Below are 23,572 nucleotides of genomic sequence, written 5' to 3'. Positions count from 1 at the left end.
AAATTAATCAACATATTTATTTTATTTTCCTCCATAGCCGATTGCTTGCATATTGTGTTATAATATAGAACGATTCTAACGTGGTTAATATATAATAATGTTAAATTTATATTGTTAATTATATTTTTGTGTTTCGTTGGGGTCTACTCGGACTGTAAGTATTGTTTCTACATTAGTCGAGAGTGGAGGCCATAAACGACGGCGTTGCATGAACAAGAGATTTCCAGGATTGGTCCTTTGGACTCAAGGCATATAATCTGTGCTCAAGGATCGATTTAAGAAGTGGAGCCACCCAGATTTTTGATGCAGGTTTGGTAGGGTTGCAAATAGAAAAAAAAACTTCAAATTTATGAAAAAAAACATGAATAAAAACCTGGCACCATGGTTTTTTTTTCTAAATTAGGTTTTTTTTTGAGATGAACAAAAATATGCCACAATAACGGTTTTTCGTGATTTCTTTATATAAGTAACTTAAAACTAAGTACATTAAAGTAAGTATGTCAGTACAGTATCCGGAATCCCTGAATTCCCCGATGCGGCGACGAGAGGCGTTGGTGTTGCCAACAGTAAATTGCGATAACTACCACTACAGATTTCATTTATGTTGTTATTAATCAAAGTTGTTAAATTAAATTGGTTTAATGGTTAACATAAAGTCTAAAACAAGTAAAACAACCGTATAAAAGTATTAACTGCCTTGCAAATTTTGAGTTTTCATACTTTTGAAAAAAAAACGTACTCCAGAAAAAAACCGTTTTTTACAACCCTAGGTGGGGGGTTTTTTAAGCATCTGCGACGTCCGAGGTTTAAGTTTAAGTTTAGGTTCTAAGTCAAGTTTAGTATCATTTTCAACTAAATCAAAGATGTAAACATAGATTTCATTCTCCCAAAGGCCATCTCTTGTTCATGCAACGCCGTGGTTGACCTTTTTATGCTCTGAGCACACTCGACTACATCACATTAGGTATCCCGCTTTCATATGACAAAAGAAACGAAGGTATTTATGATTTAAAATATATTTTTATTGGTTGGAAAGTTAAGATAATTATTATATAATTAATTAATCTAAAATAATACAACATTGGTTACATTTTGTACTTAAAGTTGCTATAAGTCAAGTCATAGAGAAAAAAATACATAGAGTGCTCACTCCATACATCAGTTCAGACTATTAATTTCAGTATCTACATCTAGCATCGAGTAGCGGAACTATCAGTACTGCTACTTGACAATAGATGTAGCACCGACCGGAAAGTATTATCTCAACAGCATAAGACTTTCCGGTCGGTGCTACATCTATTGTCAAGTAGCAGTACTGATAGTTCCGCTACTCGATGCTAGATGCTAATAGTCTTTTTGGTACTAAAACTGATGTATGGAGTGAGCACTCTATGTATTTTTTTCTCTATGGTCAAGTGTAAAAACCTAAAAATTATAATATATTTGTACAAGTAACTCCTAACTAATTTATCGAATATTAAGATTTCTATGACAGTTTGAATTTGAATTTAAAATGGACGGACATAATTTTGAATTCATTTATTACATTAGTCTTAAAATAATTAATGTCGGCAAATGTACAAAAAATATATTTAAAAAAAACCGGCCAAGTGCGAGTCGGACTCGCGCACGGAGGGTTCCGCACCATCAACAAAAAACAAGCAAAAAAACGGTCACCCATCCAAGTACTGACCCCGCCCGACGTTGCTTAACTTCGGTCAAAAATCACGTTTGTTGTATGGGAGCCCCACTTAAATCTTTATTTTATTCTGTTTTTAGTATTTGTTGTTATAGCGGCAACAGAAATACATCATCTGTGAAAATTTCAACTGTCTATCTATCACGGTCCGTGAGATACAGCCTGGTGACAGACGGACGGACGGACGGACGGACAGCGGAGTCTTAGTAATAGGGTCCCGTTTTTACCCTTTGGGTACGGAACCCTAAAAATGAACAATGAAAGTATTATCTCATAAAAATTATACAAGTAATTAAGAAACGAACACTTAAAACACTACATGTATGTACGTTTACCTACGTTTTTGTGTTAAATTCCATAATGTCGAATTAGTATAACCTGTAGGTAACAATAGTTGAGTGTGGATGAAATAAGTAAATCGGTATAAAAAACAACGGGTTACACTCAGGGAGTGCCGGCAGAAGTGAAAACTCAATCACTATTGCAAAATGTCTTCAGCACTATGTATAATTGAGGTTAACGCCATCTAGCGTTATTTCGTCGCATTACTTGAAACCCCTAAGCACATCACTGTTAGTACTCGAGTTATATTAATACCAGTTAGATCGAAACTCACTAGATGGCATTTAAATCAATAAAGAAAAACTCAATGATATTGAAGTAGGTAACCGTTTTTCGATCAGGTCACGTGTCCGTCTTGCATCTTACGGTGACGTGACACCTGTTACGAGTTTAAAATTTTTTCCATATCACAAAAAGTGCACAGCGCCGCTAAAGAAGTTTTCACTTCAAAAATATTTTTGCGTTTTCCTCGAGTATGATTTTATCTGCTCTATACTACACTATCGAGGTGTTAATCAACAAATGTTGACCACCACTTGCCACCACACACATACGAAAGGTAAATGGCAAGTACTGAACTGACACCCACATACAGACGGTAAGCGCTGGCGGCCTAGCGGTAAGAGCGTGCGACTTTCAATCCGGGGGTCGCTGGTTCAAACCCCGGCTCGTACCAATGAGTTTTTCGGAACTTATGTACGAAACGTCATTTGATATCTGCCAGTCGCTTTTCGGTGAAGGAAAACATCATGAGGAAACCCGGGCTTATCCTAATAAGGCCTAGTTTGCCCTCTGGGTTGGAAAGTCAGATGGCAGTCGCTTTCGTATAAACTAGTGCCTTCACCAATTCCTGGAATTAGTTGCCAAGCGGACCCTAGGCTCCCATGAGCCGTGGCAAAATGCCGGGGCAACGCGAGGAAGAGTAGGTGTCAATCAATGCCAAGTTAACACACAGTAGCACAGCAACTTTGTACACAATGGACTTTCCTTCTTCCTTCCCAAAGGCCTTTTAAACTTTCCAGGTGATCTTTATATAAAGATTTAGGTGTCAATCAATGCCAAGTAGACACACAGTGGCACAGAAACGTTGTACACAAATTACACAATGGACTTTTCTTCTTCCTTTTCATTGCTGAAGGCCTTTTAGACTTACCGGGCGATCTTTATATCGGGCAATCATTATATAAAGATGTAGGTAGGCTTCAATCAATGCCAAGTAAGCACACAAACTTTGTACACAATGGACTTTCCTTCTTCCTTCTCAAAGGCCTTTTAAACTTTCCGGGCGATCTTTATATAAAGATGTAGGTGTCAATCAATGCCAAGTTAACACACAGTAGCACAGCAACTTTGTACACAATGGACTTTCCTTCTTCCTCATTGCTAAGGCCTTTTAGACTTTCCGAGCGATCTTTATATAAAGATGTAGGTGTAAATGAATGCCAAGTAGACACACAGTGGCACAGCAACTTTGTACACAATAGACTATCCTTCTTCCTCATTGCTAAGGCCTTTTAGACTTTCCGGGCGATCTTTATATAAAGATGTAGGTGTCAATCAATGCCAAGTTAACACACACAGCACAGTTGGCACAGCAACGTTGTACACAATTTACACAATGGACTTTCTTTCTTCCTTTTCATTGCTGAAGGCCTTTTAGACTTACCGGGCGATCTTTATATCGGGAAATCTTTAAATAAAGATGTAGGTAGGCTTCAATCAATGCCAAGTAAGCACACAAACTTTGTACACAATAGACTTTCCTTCTTCCTTCTCAAAGGCCTTTTAGACTTTAGACTTTCCGGGCGATCTTTATATAAAGATGTAGGTGTCAATCAATGCCAAGTTAACACACAGTGGCACAGCAACTTTGTACACAATAGACTTTCCTTCTTCCTCATTGCTAAGGCCTTTTAGACTTTCCGGGTGATCTTTATGATGACAAGAATGTGATAAGCTCCTCAATGCCATGTAAAGACGCAATGGCACAGCAGTAAATACACAGAGGCAGCAGCCATGTGCCCAATCATGATGGGGAAGCCGACTTTGAAGAACTGCACGAAGGTGATCTTGTAGCCGTGCTGCTCCGCCACTCCCGCGCACACCACGTTTGCGCTCGCGCCGATTAAAGTGCCGTTGCCTGGAATATTACAGAAAGGGATTTGAACGAGTCTAAAAAACTAAGTTAAATAGGGCAGATATCTAGTATATTTAACTAGCTTCTGTCTCCTCATTGGCGTATGATGATTCTGACACAAACTATCCTATGTCCTTTCTCGAGACACAAACTATCTCCACAACAAATTTAATCAGCCGTTTTAGCGTGAAAGGGTAACAGACAGACGGACAGATTTCGGTTTACCTCCTTGCAGCGCCCAGATAAGAGGAGCGAGTGGCAGGTTGAGATTAGGGTTGCTACCGAAGGATATTACCACTCTGATGAGGCCAAAATGCTGGGACAATGCCAGGATGATGATGGTTTACCTCCTAAGCAGGCTCCATAAAGCAGCGCCCAGACGAGAGGAGCGAGTGGCAGGTTGAGATTAGGGTTGCTACCGATGGATATGACCACTCTGATCAATGTTCCCCAAGTGAGCTCTGGCCAAAATGCTGGGACAACACTAGAAGAATGATGATGGTTTACCTCCTAAGCAGGCTTCATAGAGCAGCGCCCAACGAGAGGAGCGAGTGGCAGGTTGAGATTAGGGTTGCTGCCGATGGATATGACCACTCTGATGAAGGTTCCCCAAGTGAGCCACACCGAAAAACACCGGTACAACGCTAGAAGGATGATGGTTTACCTCCTAAGCAGGCTCCATAGAGCAGCGTCCAGACGAGAGGAGCGAGTGGCAGGTTGAGATTAGGGTTGCTACCGATGGATATGACCACTGTGATGAAGGTTTCCCAAGTGAGCCACACCGAAAAACACCGGTACAACACTAGAAGGATGATGATGGTTTACCTCCTAAGCAGGCTCCATAAAGCAGCGCCCAGACGAGAGGAGCGAGTGGCAGGTTGAGATCAGGGTTGCTACCGATGGATATGACCACTCTGATCATCATCGTGGTCATCGGGAGGTTGTCCACGAACGCCGAGATTACGCCGCCTACCTGCCAAGACAACACTATGATTAAGTACCTTTTGTTCATAGAACTGGAAATGTATCGGTTAAGACTTGTCGCTAACACACACAGAAATGTGATTGATGGTCAAGGACAACGAATTTTTTACAGAATGGCCGCAGTACTGAGTTGCGTGTTGGTTTGTTATATATAGCTTGTCAAAGGACTGTCTCATTTCAAACATGGACAGAGAAAATCATACTATCTTTGTCTTATGCTAGTACTGGCACCCAAAAGAAAAAGATGACTATAGTTTTTTTTTGTTCTTATTTACTGACAAATTGGTTTGACCAACTATAGCTGCTCTTCTCGGTTAGGTTTTTTATATGACGGAGTTATTTACCATCTAAAATTCTATACAAGGCTATATAAGCAATATTGATTCGTTTTTAGTTTATGCCCGGATATAATATTTCTTCCTCAGATGCCGTTAACAACTATAGAACTTACCCCATTGACGTATAATATCTAGGGACTGGCTTTACGGGCAATAATAATGAGGCATGACAGGGGCCAGTACAGCGGTGTGAAATCGCTACAACACGATTGGTTGATGAATTCGCATCACGCGCGCGATTGGTTGAGGAGTTCGCATTACGCGCGCTATTGGTCACAACTAGTTGCGTTAGACTGCACGATTGGCTGGAATTCGTGAGTACCACCGCTGAACTAGTACCATTTTTAGTGCCCCATTAACCCGTCCTTAGATATTATACGTCAATGACTTACCCATAGAATGAGCAAGATGGCGACTGCTAGCCTCGCGCTCTCGTCCACTCTCAGCACCAGAACCTCCATCAGGCCACCGATGTACTGGATCAGGCCCAATTTGGAGAGAGCCTGCAACCAAATGATTGTAGTAAGGTAAACGTATTAGTGCTCGACATGCCCAATAGATGGCATCCTGCTGTCACCTCTATTGACAATGACTTAAGTTTCAAGATGACATGTACTGGTACCGCGTCGAGCATCAGTACGTTTACCTATACGCATTTTATTTCGTGTATTTCTTTGTTTTTTTTCTGGCATTCAAAGCTGATGTTATTTTTGACAATTTTTCATGGAAACTACATCTGCTAACCTTCAGAAAATTTGCGTTTGTATGGAAGAGACTTCATGGAATGCTCTTAAACATGACTACTCGTAATTCATGTTGGTTAAAAGTCACAACACGATTTGTAAAGCATTGCCTGTCGCATTATCATCGTCTGTTTATGGCGTAGTCAATATTTTATTTATCACTGCTCACTTGGGGAGTCTGGGGTTTGCTTGGCCACATAATCCCAGAATTGGCACTGTCCCTAGTTTTTACGGAAGTGACCTTCCACCTAAAGAGAGGAAATTACGCCTTATTAGGGTTGATTTGGTTTCCTCCCGATGTTTTCATCCAGTCTCGCTTACGACAACTATAGTAGTTATAGTGTGTTAAACTGAACTGTCTCATTTCAAACATAAACAGAGAGAATCATATCTTTGTCTTACACTAACACTAGCACTCAAAAGAAAAGGATGAGTACCTATAGTTTTTTTTGTTCCTATTTACTGACAAATTGGTTTGACCAACTATAGTTACCTACTATCACAGGGCGGACACGCCATAAATCAAAAATCATTTGCGTTTATACGTGTGCACAGCACGTCTGTACACGCGTCATTGTGTATGTGTGGGTAAGTCGCTTTACTGAGAGCACGCCAGAAGTCCGTCAGATTCATGTCGCGGGGCGAGGTAATGCGAGTCGGGGCGGGGCGGGGCGTGGCCGTTCTGTATGATAATACTATTACTTATTCTGTGCTACCACGTGCTACTATGTACTAAGTTATACCTCCATGAGAACGAAGAGTGCAGCAAAGAACAGTAGAGTGGACCATTCCACCCGTCTCAGCACCGGCTCCAGGTCTTCACGGTCAGCTAGCAGCAGCAGCAGCACTGCTGCCAGCAACGCCGTCCAGCCCAGGGAGATGCGGTCTGAACAACACCAAGAACATGTCAAAAGAACCATAGAGAAATATAATAAGACAAGAGTGCCCACTCCATACATCAGTTAGACTATTAATGTCAGTGTCTACATCTAGCATCGAGTAGCGGAACTATCGGTACTGCTACTTGACAATAGATGTAGCACCGACCGGAAAGTCTTATCTCAACAGCATAAGACTTTCCGGTCGGTGTTACATCTATTGTCAAGTAGCAGTACTGATAGTTCCGCTACTCGATGCTAGATGCTAATAGTTTTTTTGGTACTAAAACTGATGTATGGAGTGAGCAATCTATGTATTTTTTTCTCTATGACAGAACTGATCAAGTACCTATTAAAAATTAAGAATATTTTCTTATAACAAAACTTCCGTGAGACACAGACATATTAAATATATTAAAAACGGGTCACTCACGCATTTTAAGTCGAAAACACTCGAGTCATAGGGCGCGGGCGCCAGTCTGCGCCGGTCCGTCACCGTTAACGAAAACTCCTGATGATGCTCCTCGGTACGGAGTGAAACATGTCGAGCGTTTCGACTTAAAATACATGAGTGACCCGTTTTTAATGTATTTAATAAAAAAAAATATATAAATTGTCTTAATTACTTAGTTCGGGAATCGAGTGGAGGAAGAAAACAGCAACAGCAAAGAATATGGCGACAGAAGCTTGTACCAGGAGGACCTTGTCTCGGATCTTGTACTGAAACGAGAGAAAACGGAGTTGAAATGTACAGTTTAAAAAAAAACAACGGGTTGCACTCAGGAGTGCCGGCAGAAGTGAAAACTCAATCACTATTGCAAAATGTCTGCAGCGCTATGTATAATTGAGGTTAACGCCATCTAGCGTTATTTCGTCGCATTACTTGAAACCCCTAAGCACATCACTGTTAGTACTCGAGTTATATTAATACCAGTTAGATCGAAACTCACTAGACGGCATTTAAATCAATAAAGAAAAACTCAATGACATTACATGTAACAGTTTTTCGATCAGGTCACGTGTCCGTCTTACGGTCACGTGACCGTCTTACGCTGTCTCGAGTTTAACATTTTTTCCCCACCTCAAAAAGTGCACAGCGCCGCTAAAGAAGTTTTCACTTAAAAAAATTAAGTTATGCATGGAATGTAGGTATAAGTAACATAATATATTATTGTAGTACCATATAAGGAGAGGCATGGAATATGACTCTTCTCCATATTAGGTTAGGAATGTAGCTAGGGTTGCCAGATCGAAAGGCGCTATTATCGGGAAAAAATATCAAATTTTCGGGATTTTGGGCCTTAAGTCGGGAAAAAAACCGTTCAAATTTAATTAATTGAATTAAAAACAACGATATTTTACTTTATTGGCACTACGTCAGCTGCTCTGCCCAATCTCGCCACGCGCGCCGCTTGCTCGACGACAGTTCTGAACTTGAAATTATTGTTTTATAACGTGATGCTGTTTTTCGGGACAATTTTCACTTTGTCGGGAATCGGGAACACATGCTAAAAATCGGGAGAATCCCGCCGAATCCCGATCATCTGGCAACCCTAAATGTAGCCCATATACGGAGAGTCATGTGTCATGTAACATGACTCTCCTCTATATAAGGAATGGAATTTAGGTCAAGCTACTGGACACCTTCCACGTGTAAGACCTAAATTTCCCAAGTTTATATATATGTCGGAGGCAGATCGTAAAATCGGCCATATCGAGATATTCCTAGGCATACCATGAAACGCCGCCATTTCATGATCTGACTAGTGACTACCAGCCATATCGTTCAAACATCAACGTTTGACGATTTGCCTAGCGACGTTTAGGCATATCAAATAAGTAGGGTGTGATATTCCTAGGCATATCATGAAACGCCGGCATTTCATGATCTGCCTAGCGCGACCATCAGCCATATCGTGCAAACTCAAGGGGTGATATTCCTAGGCAGATCATGAAACGCTGGCATTTCATGATCTGCCTAGCGCGACCATCAGCCATATCGTGCAAACTCAAGGGGTGATATTCCTAGGCAGATCATGAAACGCCGGCATTTCATGATCTGCCTAGCGACGACCAGCCATATCGTGCAAACCTCAAGGGGTGATATTCCTAGGCAGATCATGAAACGCCGGCATTTCATGATCTGCCTAGCGACGACCGGCCATATCGTGCAAACCTCAATGGGTGATATTCCTAGGCAGATCATGAAACACCGGCATTTCATGATCTGCCTAGCGACCACCAGCCATATCGTGCAAACCTCATGGGGTGATATTCCTACGCAGATCATAAAACGCCGGCATTTCATGATCTGCCTACCGCGACCATCAGCCATATCGTGCAAACCTCAATGGGTGATATTCCTAGGCAGATCATGAAACGCCGGCATTTCATGATCTGCCTAGCGACCACCAGCCATATCGTGCAAACCTCATGGGGTGATATTCCTACGCAGATCATAAAACGCCGGCATTTCATGATCTGCCTAGCGACCACCAGCCATATCGAGTTATTATCGAGCAAACCTCAAGGCTCAAAAGGAACGTAAACTTGTATTAAAAGGTACGATCTGGCAACACTGGACTCGGACGCAGCGCCATCGGCCATATAGAATGCAGCGCCACCGGTGGCAAAAAATGCAATTATTTTACGATGCGATCGGTATGAATGAAGCTAGGAATTCGACGAATACATTGCTCCCATCGATCTGCCGAATCTTTTATAAGACAGATCGTGATATGCCTGAGTTCATTTTAGTCAGATCATGAAATGGCGGCGTTTCATGATATGCCTAGGAATATCTCATCAATTATTTTACGATGCGCCCGGTATGAAGCTAGGAATATCAACGAATACATTGGTCTGACCGATCTGCCGCCTCTTTTATAAGGCAGATCGTGATACGCCTGGATTAATCTTAGTCTGATCATGAAATGGCGGCGTTTCATGATATGCCTAGGAATATCTCGATATGCCCGATTTTACGATCTGCCGCCGACAAATATACTAGTTTTAATGAATAAATGACAGTATTTACTCGACAGTCCTGTGTTTCACTTCTGTCTTGGGTCCCATCCTTTATGGCGATCCTTCCAGGATAAAAAATTATGCTTTAATACTTACTTACTGCTGTGGCGCAACGACCCGAAGTGGATCTTGGCCTCCGACACCAAAGCAGCCACGCTACTCTGTCCAAAGCCGTTTCTGTCCAATCGACGGCGCCGTTTGCTAAGGTCTTTCTGCACTTCGTCTCTCCAGCGGTACCTAGGGCGTCTAGGCCTGCTTTAATAAATAAAAAGCAAACCAAAACCAAAAGGAATGGAATTCCTTGCCGGCGTTATATTTCCGAGCTCATATAACCTTCAACCTTCAAATCAAGGGTGAACAGGCACCTTCTGGGCAGGCTCGCTCCATTAATGGCCACGTCTTCGCCTCGGCTAGTCTGTGGCCATGAGTAAGCCCATTTATAATTTAAAAAAAACCTTTTGCTTCAACTCCCGTAACGTTCTCTGGAACTCATCCCTCGGACACGCGCGCTTGCTCGTCTCCTTCACCATGCAGCTGAGCTGCGCGCGCAGCTTCTCGATCTTGCGGTCGAGGCGCGCGCGCACCACGTGCGCGTTGCCGCTCAGCTGCGGGAGGGAGTCGGCGGCGCGCCGCCATATTGAAATTTGGTGGCGGAGATCTGAAAAAAAAGGTATACTCTAGGCTAGGTAATCAAAAGCAGCGTATATATGTCGGCGGCCGATCGTAAGATGAGGCATATCGTGAAATTCCTAGGCATATCGTGAAACGTGAAAATCTTTGACCGCGGGGCTCCTATTTCTGGGCAGTTTGCCCTTCGGGCATCTAAAGCAACCTAACGAACCTCCTATATATTGGTTTAATGTCACTATCGTCAAAAAAATACACAGGAACATTACGATCTGCCTGATCTTACAATCGGCCGCCGACATATACACGAAATAAGTAATAGTATATACTGCCGTACAGAAAGGACATTTCCTACAAAACCGAAGTTTGACAGCGATTCAGGGTCAAATCATGATATTCCTTTCTAACATGGCACTATCCCTTTCGGCTATTTAGGGTTTTCAAAATGCAAGTCATTATTTTATCTGTGGTCGTGCACGCAACGGGACCATATGTCCCTGTCCATGTCCATATCTGTCGGCATAGAGAGGGACAAACGATGATCATCAGCTGATTAACTTAGCAGGCGTTTATGAATAACGCAGTTATTAGACTTATTATAGTTACCCTGTATCTCCCTGGGAACGTTCAGTCTAAGCTTGTTAGTGTCTCGAAACATGAACCGGACCTGCAGCGAGGTCTGCACCGCCACGAGGATGATGCCGAGCGCCATGTGAGCCGTGAAGTTGGTGAAGTTTATACCCTGGAATCAAGGTATAGGATAAGGTATTCAAAATTGCTTAGGGTTGCTTATATTTATCTCCTACTAGCGACCCGCCCGGCTTCGCACGGGTTAACAAATTATACAAAAACCTTCCTCTTGAATCACTCTATCTATTAAAAAAAACACATCAAAATCCGTTGCGTAGTTTTAAAGATCTAAGCTTACATAGGTTCAGCCGCTAGGTCATCAATTTCGCGATTTACTTATAATTTATTTTAGGACTTTTCCCTGGCAGTGTAGATAAAGTTATAAACTTACAGCTTCTATGACGTGCTTGTTGGAAGCAACTATGACGCATGGTGGGTCTCCTACGGGGGTCGCCGTACCACCAATGTTGCTGTATATGGCCATGAGCATCAGTATTGGGACTGGGTCCAGGTCCATAACTTCACATAATCTGGAACAAGGTTTTATTTTATTTAGGTATCCTACTAGATTCGGACCAAGTTAACTCTGCATGGGATTTGCAATATATGACCACTATTTACCACCTTCCATATCTCCTGAAAACTAAAATAAAATAAAATTGTAACCTTGTCTTCTTCTAATTTGTTATTGTATTGTACCTATTGTTTGAAATTACAAATTCTAAATTAAAATTGTGCGTGGTATTTTCCAAATTCTAGATTATGCTTATTATATTTTTAATCGTGCTCGTTACTGAATGTTACTGTTAACTTCTACTTTTACATTCAAAATAATTATTACTTTTACCGTGATACAGTTTTTACTAGTACGGGGATCAGATGACGCTTACTCAATGTTTCATTGCATTTACTACCTTAAAAACTTATGTGTACAAGTTATTTACGTACAATGATAAGATCATCTTGTATTTTCGTATTTTCCAGTCCGCAGGTTGCAGAAACTCAAAAGTGGGCACGGTTTTTCATTTGTAGTCGGCCTCTTTAACACTCCTGGTGGCTCCTTTTGCACATTTCAACTAATTGTAAAAGGTCATTCTAGACCTGTCTTACTCGAGAATCTATTATACAGCGATCTTACGCTCGCACACCCGAAAGGAACCCATTTTGAAGACTGTCTTACCTGATAGTGACAGGAGACATACCTAAGTAGCCACATTGTCGAGAAAGGTGGTCACAACTGATAGTGATGCCTGATACCTGATAGTGACAGGAGACATACCTAAGCGGCCACATAGTCGAGAAAGGTCACAACTGCGCGCTGCAGGTACCTAGTAGCGGCCAGAGTTACCCTTTGTGATTTGACAAGATTATCATATGATTGTTAGACGTATTAGATGTAGTCTTACCTGATAGTGACAGGAGACATGAGGAGAACTGTAGTGACGTTGTCGAGGAACGTGGACACTACTGCGGTGATACCGCAAAGCAGGTATATCAGCGGCCAGAGATTACCTTTTGTCACCTGAAATTAATATAAACAATGAATTTTTGCTGCCAACAGAAACACTTTTTAATAGCCTGTAGGTATTGTGTCCCACTGCTGGGCAAAGGCCTCCCCTGTCTTCCGCCACTCGTCATGGCTTTGTGCATGCTCCCGCCAGTCGCCACAAAATGAGTCCAGGTCATCTCGCCATCTCGTTTTTGGCCTTCCTCTGTCACTCAATGGCATCCAGCAGTAAATATGGAAGCCAGTGGGTTTAGAATGTAGTAGCAACTACTCTCAATTCCAAAGCAAATGAGACGTGGCATCTGACGTAAGACAGCGCTGCTATACGCGCGCTAGCGCCTCAACCATTACATCGCTCCAGAGATACCTGGGTCCAACGGGACAGAAAGTCCACCTGTTAGGCTCTCCACAGATATATTGACGCGGAATCGGCAAAAACCGATAAGAAAAAGCTTTATGTCTGCGCAATAAGAGCGAAAAAGTCATCGTTCGGCTCGGCTCGCATCGGTCGACGCCTGCCGATGGCTTTCTCGCTCTTATTGCGCAGACATAAAGCTTTTTCCTATCGGCTTTTTCCGATTCCGCGTCGATATATCTGGGGAGACCCTTAGGCAGCCCAGACGGCCTAGTCAAGGTGATAACCGCTTACGCTTCGCCATCGAATCGCTTTGTATCTCTCTATCACTCTTCCATATTAGTGTGACAGTGACAGTTGCGGTTCGTTCGCTACGGAGCGTTAGCGATTGGCGCGTTGTCTACGTCTAGGTACAGTCGCCATCAGATATATCGGAGCGGCTAAGGCGCTCACAAATATCTGAACACGCCTCTATTGTCAGGGCGTTAGAGTGCGTGTTCAGATATTGTGAACACCTTGGCCGCTCCGATACATCTGATGGCGACTGTACTCTCTTTTCACATTGCGATCTTCATCCATTCTCTCGAGATGGCCTAACCAACTTGTTCTAAAATTTATAGAATAGAATAGAATAGTTTTTTATTCGTAAACACACAGACGATACACATAATTACACATTAAGAACATAGTGAAAATAAAGTGTCACGAAATGGCCGCATCTCAGCATGTTGCTGGCGACTTCCAGCGCTGGTCTTCCGATGAGACCATCAAGTGAGAAATAATCACGGAATTATACTTACTTCAAAAGTAAAAACAGCAAGAAAGTCAAACACGCCAGTTTCAGCCATGATGGCGACCAGAAGCATCATGCTGAACAGCAAAAGTAGTGTCTCAATGTCCAGCCAAGAGACTATCTCTGGTACGGTCGGCCGCTCGCCCACCATTGCTAAGGCAGCTAGGGACATGGTCGATACTAGTACTGCTGCCATTGTGCGGTTTATAATCTGAAAAATTAATTAACCAGTTGCTTAGAGTATAACGTCTAGTAGAGCATCAGAATCTCACGAATGTCTCAGAATGTCACCTCAAAAATAATCAAAATATACAGGCCAAGCAGCAACACCAACGCATAGATGACGCCAGTAGTGTCATCTACCGGGTTTTCCATGTAACTGAAAGTGAACGCGACGGCGGCGCGCGCGTCGGTGCGCACTCGCATCGCGCAATGCGAGCAGTTGAAGTAGATGGTGTGCGACCGTTGGTGGGTTGAGTTGTGGAGGGGGATGTACCAGCTTTCAGAGGCCTGTGAATATATAAATAATTCAGTTATTAGATAAAGTATGGTAAACCATTTTGTCAGTAGAAAAAGACGTCAAATTTAAAGTATGACAGATCGACTCTTCGCACCTACACATTTCAGGTTTACCCCATTTTTCTACTGGAAAGTTGGCTTGTCGGACTGATATAAACAATTTTTGACTGTAGAAGATTGTGATAAATCGTGAATCGTGTTTTTTTTTACTTAATACCTCTTTTACGGATGGTGTTTGGTATTCGAGAGCAAAGTTTCGTCTGATGGTGATATTTTTATTTCAAAAATTGTTCCTAAGCTAGACAAACTAATTGTTACCTCAGTGACATTGTTATTTTCTGCTTCCAACCACACTTCAAGTTTCTGATGGTCCAGTATCGCAGTGGAGTTGAGTCGTCTCTCATCATTTTTGGACATGAAGGGGCCCGTGAGTATCAGAAGTATTGACTCCGCTTTGTCTATCGGCATAGGGAACTCTGGAAAAAGCAGTTTATGAGTACTTTATTCGTTCTTCCACCACCTTAAGGATGACTCACGTTAGACCGGGCCGTGTCCGGGCCGGAGCTTTCAGCGCTTACTTTTCTATGACAGATAACAGGTGATCAAGTGATGCTTTCCATAGAAAACGGAGCGCCGGAAGCTCCGGCCCGGACACGGCCCGGTCTAACGTGAGTCATCCTTTACCCCATCTAACTTAAACGGAAATGTTTTATATATCTATACGTCGAAAAGATTTGAATATATACTTGGTCAACCAGATCTTGACAGTAGAAAAAGGCGGCAAATTTGAAAAATGTAGGCGCGAAGGGATATCGTCCCATAGAAAATTTGAATTTTGCGCCTTTTTTTACTGACAAGATTTGGTTGACCAGCTATAAGTAACGACTTTTGGAGGTATTCATAAACGTCTGCTAAGTTAATCAGCTGATGATCGTCGTTTGTCCCTCTCTCTGGCATAACGACAGATAAGCAGCGATAAGAGTTAGCAGCCGTTTATAAATAACGCCATTAATTTATGTCTGTTAACCATTAACTTACATCTCAGGACGGGCCTTACGTGCTCTTAAAATGGTACTAGTTCAGCGGTGTCACTCACGAATTCGAGCCAATCGTTCAGTCTCGCAACTATTTGCGACCAATCGCGCGGCCGCTTGCGCGTTATGCTAACTCATCAACCAATCGCGTTGTAGCGGTGTCACACCGCTGTACTGGCCCCATTCATGCCCCATTCTTATTGCCTGTAAGGCCAGTCCTGAGGCCAGTCCTGAGGCTGAGATATATATGTCACCCTAAAATTGTAAACACTCGTCATATTATAATCTCGTTAGTTACATTATAAACTGACGGTAGGGAGATTATAATCTAACCTAACCTAACCTACGTTAGATTATAAACTAACGGGTTCACAATCTCACGGTGTCATATATACGTCTAAGCTGTTAACCTTTAGTTTCTCCTGGGACCACAGCCGTTATGCTGACGTTTTCCTTCTTCTCATTGTACATCATGAAGCAGGCAGTAAAAAACACCCAGCAGCCAAGGAGAACCGTCATCTTCACGTAGTGGCGGGCGCGCGCCATCTAACGACACACATATAAATTAATCTTATACTTTTAAATGAGCAATTCTTGTTTATTAATAGGTATATTTCGGGGATCTCGGAAATGGCTCTACGATTTCGATGAAATTTGCTTACGGGGGTTTTCGGGGGCGAAAAATCGATCTACCCAGGACTTATCACTGGGAAAACGCGCATTTTTGAGTTTTTATATGTTTTCCGAGCAAAACTCGGTCTCCCAGATATTGATCATTAACTCCAAACTCCATGCACAGTTAGCTTGAGCCATAGTGTATAGTGTGTGTGTGTGTGTGTGTGTGTGTGTGTGTGTGTGTGTATGTGTGTGCCTTGAGCTGACTCTAGAAGTTCTGCTGGCTTGATAAATAAATAAATAAATATTATAGGACATTATTACACAAATTGACTAAGCCCCACGGTAAGCTCAAGAAAGCTTGTGTTGATATCTGGAGATTCTTTTAATTTTTCTTTCAGACTGTGTAGAAACATACCTGCGACGATCGAGAATTTGGAAGTCTATGATCCGAACTGAAAGAAAATAAGAGTTTGAAATAATTTTATTTTATTTTATTAATTTTTATTAGCCAAAATGTGAAAACAACTCAAAATTTTCATGAAATGATTTTGCCATTGCTATAGATAAAACTAACTTTATCATAAGTTTTTTAAGAATAAAGAGAGCCTTTAGGAGCTGGTGTGTTGAAAACACTTTTTCACCACACCAACTGGTAAAGGCTCTCTTGATTGTTCAAAAACTTTAAAAACTGATAGCAAAGTTGCATTTTATTCAGCAAATTTTGAGTTGTTTTCTTATGTTTGCTGGTAGAATTGTCTTTTAAATGATGACTTTTAATGATAAATAAATAATTAATAACATTCATTTGGATTTGATTTGGTTTGATGTTGTTTGATGTCTAACAGTTAAGTTTTCTTCGGGTTGGTATGGTGAAAAATTTTGTGTTTCACTCGAGGCCAACATTTGTTCAACCCTCGTGCTTTGAATCCCTCGCAACGCCAAAGCATTTATCGAAGCACTCGCTACGCTCGTGGTTCAATTTTGTAATCTTTCGCTTGCTCCGGTATCAATATTAGCACGAGCGGTTAAACAACAACTATGCCCCCTTGTAAAAGAAATAACTAATGCTCCACTTTATTATTTAAATTTTTAAATAAATTAAATAAATATTATAGGACATTATTACACAAATTAACTAAGCCCCACGGTAAGCTCAAGAAAGCTTGTGTTGTGGGTACTCAGACAACGATATATATAATATACAAATACTTAAATACATAGAAAACAACCATGACTCAGGAAAAAATATCTGTGCTCATCGCACAAATAAATGCCCTTACTGGGATTCGAACCCAGGACCGCGGCTTCACAGGCAGGGTCACTACCCACTAGGCCAGACCGGTCGTCAAATTGTAAGGCTATACTTACATTGGTTTCCCATCATGGTTGCCCAGTTTCTCTGCAGCTTCGCTCTTGGTGCAGCCGTCTATGTACTGAATCTCATCTGATTGTACCGACTGTAGCATCGGGGCCGACTGTACATTCGCCAGTCGCTTCTGTGACTCTGCGCTCTTTGATATCTCTGGGATTTTTCCTGTAATATAATTAATTTGGAATTTTAGGGTTTAGTCAAACAATGTGGTCCTAGAAAAATAAGGAAAGGGGCTTAGTAGACGTTAAGGGGCGTAGGTCCAATGACCTTCGATATGAATCCCTTAGTTTTCTAATGTTTTTTGTAGCTTATCATAATATTAACAGCAACGGCTTTAAGCAATATATTTAGTATCCCATATTGACTTAAAAGTTCATAGTCTTCGAGATATATATTTGGCTTCAAAGTTGAACAATTTTAGGCCTAAAAACTGGTTTTCTGGCCATAACTTTTTGTTAATTTGTTTAAACTAAAAGCCTCGACCACTGACGTATATCTCAGGACGGGCCTTACAGGCACTACCAATGGTACTAGTTCACTCACGAATTCGAGCCAATCGTGCAGTCTAACTAGTTGCGATAAATGGCGCGCGTGATGCGAACTCGTCAGCCAATCGCGTTGTCACACTGCTTGCTGTACTGGTCCCATTCATGTCTCATTCTTGTTGCCCGTAAGGCCAGTCCTGAGATATACGTCAATGGCCTCGACGCGTTTTCTATCAAATACGTTCATCTTGGCATAGAGAAATATAGGAAGACAAGATTGCTCACTCCATACATGTATCAAAACTCAAGAGTTTTGATACCAAAAAGACTATTAGCATCTAGCATCGAGTAGCGGAACTATCAGTACTGCTACTTGACAATAGATGTAGCACTGACCGGAAAGTCTTATGTTGTTGACCATAAGACTTTCCGGTCGGTGCTACATTTATTGTCAAGTAGCAGTACTGATAGTTCCGCTACTCGATGCTAGATGTAGACACTGAAATTAATAGTCTTTTTGGTATCAAAACTGATGTATGGAGTGAGCAATCTATGTATTTTTTTCTCTAAGATCTTGGCTAGGCCGGAGATGTGTTTTCGGATATCGTGTTTTAAATGTCCGAAAAGTGGGCAAAAGTCAACATATTACACGAACCTAAAATGATTTATACAAACAAGTTCATATTACAACATTCAAATTGACGACAAACTGTGACACAAATGGTGTCATAAAGCCATAGATAGTAGGATCCTAATAGATGTGGTATACGCGTGCATCCGTGAGGGACAAAACATAGGCAATGCGACACTATGATTGGTCGAATTTATTTGTTGCCCACCATAATCCATACAAATTTACGGTGGGGAATAAAAAAAGTGAGACTGTGACAAGGACAAACAATAATAGCGCTTTCGCTGTTACTCCTACTGAAAGAAAGACTATCCCGTTCGGTCATTTCCCCCCACCCCTTATGCCTGATCCAGTTAAAATACTAGATTCATGCATAAAGCAAATCTCTACTAGTAACTATACACGTGTAAATTATGAATGTGTAGTAATAATTAGATAAGACCTTTTTAGGACATCTTTACCTCCATTTGGCAGGTTGCTGAAATAAATTGTGCGTCATTTGCATGACTATGCTCGCGCAAACAAAACGGTTTAACATTGACAAATTGACAAAGCTGGTCTTTATTGAAAGATTTAAAAAACCGTGAACATTAGCAGTGGGGAGACACTCCTGACTTCGGGCAAACTCGGCTCCGTTCGGCTCAGCTTTGCTCAGAGCAATTATTAGGGTTGACACAACTTGACGTCCCTTTGCGTGCACGACCACAGATAAGATAATGACTTGAATTTTGACAACCCGAAATAGCCGAAAGGGACTATCCCTAAGTTAGAAAGGGATATCAAGATTCGACCCTGAATTGCTGTCAAACTTCGGTTTTGTTGGAAGTGTCCTTAAGTATGTACTGTAGTACTATTACTTATTCTGTGATAGTATATAGGTAGACAGCAAGTACATTTTGGGCAATTTCTAATGCTAGTGCTATTTTAGAGAGCTGAGTTGAACCAAGTCTAAAATGCACTCTATACCTACTGGTTTTCACAATATCTCAACAGGCCTCTAACGCCTTGTCAATAGAGGCGTGTTCAGATATTTGTGAGCGCCTTGACCGCTCCGATATATCTGATGGCGACTGTACGAGTATTCTGAGATTTCTGAGATAGGTTTTGCAATCCGGATCCATCCAATATGGAATTATCCCGATTTGGATCCAGATCCAGATATTCTGTTTCTTGTGCAACATAATATATATATCCCCTAATTTAGAAACGCGTCCAATGAACAAAATAATGCATGTGAAGTAGTTTTAAAAGTAACTTTTTCTCCTTTTCTACATCATAACTACAATTTGTTAATTGGGTGGATCAACTATTTCTTCTTGTTATTCTGTCCGGTCAGCCAAGAGACAATAATAGCATAGTTTTTTAGAAGACATTGTACACCACCTACTGACACGCTTGGTAGACAACCCTCAATTGAAAGGGTTTATAATTTATATGAATCACAAAAAAGCGTGTTTAGTGAATTTAAGTGCCTAAAAATCAGGTTTTAAAGGGTGACCCAGGAGAACGTAACCATGGCAACGAGTGACATTTAAGTGACTAACAGCAGCATTTAAACACACATTATGATATAGGTACAATAAACAATATGTTATCAGTATGTGTCACAATGTGGTTATAATACTCACAATACGAGTAAGTGCAACAAGTCACAGCTGCATATTATTTCATTTTCTAAGACAGGCATGCATCAACGCTCGTATTCTTACATCATTCTATTTACCAATTATGTAGGTACCTATTTATACTTAAATGAAAAAATATTTTTAATTTCTCATGTTCTGAAAGAGGGTCATTGTCAAGCGGGTCAAGCGTGATACAGTGGTAGCTGTTAGTTCGCTTTTAGTTTGCCTATCACTGTATTATAATATCTATTGTGTAAATTTATAATGTGTATATGTTGTGTTTTATGTGTAATGCTTGCTTGTATGTTTGTGCTGTATATCTGTGTGTGTAAACCACACGAAATAAATATTTTTGATTTTTTTTTAATTGTTGTTCTAAGGAAAGGTGTGCTTAAAATGATAGGTTTCTGCACTAGAGCACTTTAGGGTCCAAGTACCATTTTTTTTACGACAATCAATTGAAATTTGGATTTAAATGGAATTGTTATACAATTTCCATTATGATATTTAACTCCCCATTGACTTTTGCCTAAATTGTTAATTGAAAGTACCCTAAAAAATACTATAAAAATGTATAGGTACCTACTTAGTCATGTTTTTTTTAAACACATGCATTTTACTTTCCTCGTATTCGAAATGAAAAGTAGAGTGTTTAACTCGGGTAGAAGGCATCATTTCAGCCTCGGACTACTGGCCAAACTATACCTCGGCAGAAATGAGTGCTTTTCATCCCTTGGTTAACAATCTACTATTGTTGTGTAGTAACAGTAAAATTGATATTCAAAACTTACCATGTTCTTTTTCATACAGTTTCTTAAACGGAGCGAGAGACGGATCATTTTTCACCTCATATGGCAACTCTAGCCATATCGGCAGTATATCTGCCGTCAGCTCTCCGCAGGACACCAATGAATATTGGCTTCTATTGCCTTCAACTTTAGGTTGCTTTTTGGACAAGCCTACCCATTCCTTTGTGCTCTGCCACCAATCCATTTTGGTGTTGTTTAAGCTAGGGTTGACAGGTTCTGGAAGTTAGAAAATAATCGTTTTAGGTGGCAAATCGGCGTAAGGCCCAACTAATGATAAGCAGATACTTTCCTATAGATAGACTTTAGCCCACTAGCACCATCCCACTAACCCGGGGTTAAGAGGTTAAACCGATACTTAACCTATTGTCAAATTGTACTGGTAACCATGGTAACGTAACTCCATGTTTAACCGGTTAACCCCGGGTTAGTGGAACGGTGCAAGTGGGCCTTAGTAGCCTACAACAACTTTAAAAAAACACTCCCTTCCGCCGTGTTTTCATTTATCGCCACTCGTTGCGAATTTCCTATTATTGCACTTGTACCGTAATGTAAATCTTTATAGGTAGGTATGCTCAGAGTAAGCGTGCAAAAAGGATCTGAAAATCTGAACTTGATGATTTGTGAAATCTGTGTGAATTCATTACCTATCTTCATTTTCATATGGCATTGAAACCTTAAGAATGAACATGACTGACAACAGAAATTGCTAAGCGGGCGAGGTGTCCAAAATTACCTTGACGCGCTCTTATTCTCTTAACAATAAAGCTGTGTCAAGATCATTTTGAACACCTCGCCCGCTTAGCAACTATTGTGCTGCTGATTTTTCTTTATATTATCTTATTAGCCTTAAAGGGGCCCACTGATTACCAGTCCGCCGGACGATATCGGCCTGTCAGTTGTTCGGAGCTGTCAACTTTTGTTCTAACTGACAGGCCGATACCGTCCGGCGGACTGTTAATCAGTGGGCCCCTTTAGCGTGCGAAAGGGATCTGAACTTACAGTGTTTTGTGGAATCTGTGTAGTGCACATTGAATTCATTAGCTTCATTTTCATATGACATTGAAACCTTAAGAATAAACATGACTGTTCATGTTGCAGTAATCAGTAATAATCATTATGCTCCACAATCATGGCAAAGATTCCAGACGATTATTATCGGCTGATCAAGTGATCATCATTTATATATCGACAATGCGACAGATATTAATGTTAAGATTTAACGACAGACATCAATCACTACATAGTATAAAACAAAGTCGCTTCCCGCTGTCTGTCTGTATGTACCTATGCTTAGATTTTTAAAACTACGCAACGGGTTTTGATGCGGTTTTTTTATAAATAGATAGAGTGATTCAAGAGGAAGGTTCATGTATAATTTGTTAACCCGTGCGAAGCCGTGGGTCGCTAGTATGGTATAAAGACTGCATCGTCCTACCAAAGAGAATAGAGTATTCAGAGGGTTATTGTCATAGTAAATTTTGTAGTCACAGTAAATTTACTGCCATTTTTCGACACAGGATTAAAACTAAAAATAAAGATAAATACATTATATATTTTTTAGAACGTCATTTGACTTTGATCCATGTTCTTTCACTGATATGTGTTAAAACTGTCATAATATCAAACGGTGTCACTATCTACACGAGTAGGTATAACCAAAGGTATGGCGCCATCTATTCGAGCATGATTTTTCTTGATTTTCCGAGGCACGTTTTTTTCTTACACTTTACTTAACTTTTTACGGAGTTACTTTACATCTTTGATGCTACCAAAAATACACAACTAGGATGTAAGAAAACTATGTAGAGTCTGTGCGGAAAGAGAAGAATCGTAGAATGTATTGGATCCCATACATTTCACGACTTTTCTCTTTCCGCACAGACTCTATTTTGATACATACTAGACGATATACTTACCTACTATAATGTCTAAACTTTAATACATACGATACCAAATACACTTAAATGCATAGAAAACTTGCATAACACAGGAACAAATACTTGCGACGATTATAAAAATAGGTTTTGCCTTAAAATAAATTATACATATGTACCTACATATTTGCAACTAAAGTCAAGGTGCCGATAGTGATAATTGTAACATCAAAAAAATCTTATCATTGACATATTTCTCATTTACGAAATTATAAAAGTATAGTTATAAAATAAGTACACACAATTATCAACAAACTATAATTACATTTTCCTGCAAAATTATAGCAGCAATAAACACGTTATTATAACATTACTCACATTTTATCACAAAAATTGACACACCGCATACCAAACTTTGAAATAAAGCGTTTCTATTTTGTTTATAATTTTTTATATTCACTACTATTTCACGTATAATCAGCTGGCGTTCGAATTTGAATTTTAAATTTAGAACGCGCTGTCGCCGGCGCGTGCGTCGCGCTAAC

The 23,572-nt window shown here is 40.7% G+C and overlaps 1 protein-coding gene across 1 annotated transcript; it reads right to left on the bottom strand.

Annotated features, from left to right (window-relative positions):
* Positions 1-3,959: 3,959 nt before the first annotated feature.
* On the bottom strand, positions 3,960-23,572 carry LOC134660432 (P protein-like). Its single transcript, XM_063516174.1, has 17 exons — positions 23,406-23,572; positions 21,136-21,369; positions 17,600-17,765; positions 16,632-16,683; positions 16,024-16,159; positions 14,898-15,055; positions 14,352-14,570; positions 14,068-14,271; positions 12,812-12,927; positions 11,797-11,935; positions 11,382-11,517; positions 10,604-10,806; positions 7,748-7,841; positions 6,987-7,129; positions 5,893-6,003; positions 5,004-5,151; positions 3,960-4,181 (listed from the first exon to the last, which is right to left on the bottom strand). Exons 2-17 carry the CDS (start codon positions 21,335-21,337, stop codon positions 4,003-4,005), a joined length of 2,406 nt encoding a protein of 801 aa, XP_063372244.1. The 5' UTR covers positions 21,338-21,369; positions 23,406-23,572; the 3' UTR covers positions 3,960-4,002.

Source organism: Cydia amplana, chromosome 27 (assembly GCF_948474715.1).
Source record: "Cydia amplana chromosome 27, ilCydAmpl1.1, whole genome shotgun sequence".
Lineage (NCBI taxonomy): Eukaryota > Metazoa > Arthropoda > Insecta > Lepidoptera > Tortricidae > Cydia > Cydia amplana.
Note: the sequence above shows the minus strand (reverse complement) of the source record. Positions and strands in the feature narration are given on the sequence as shown.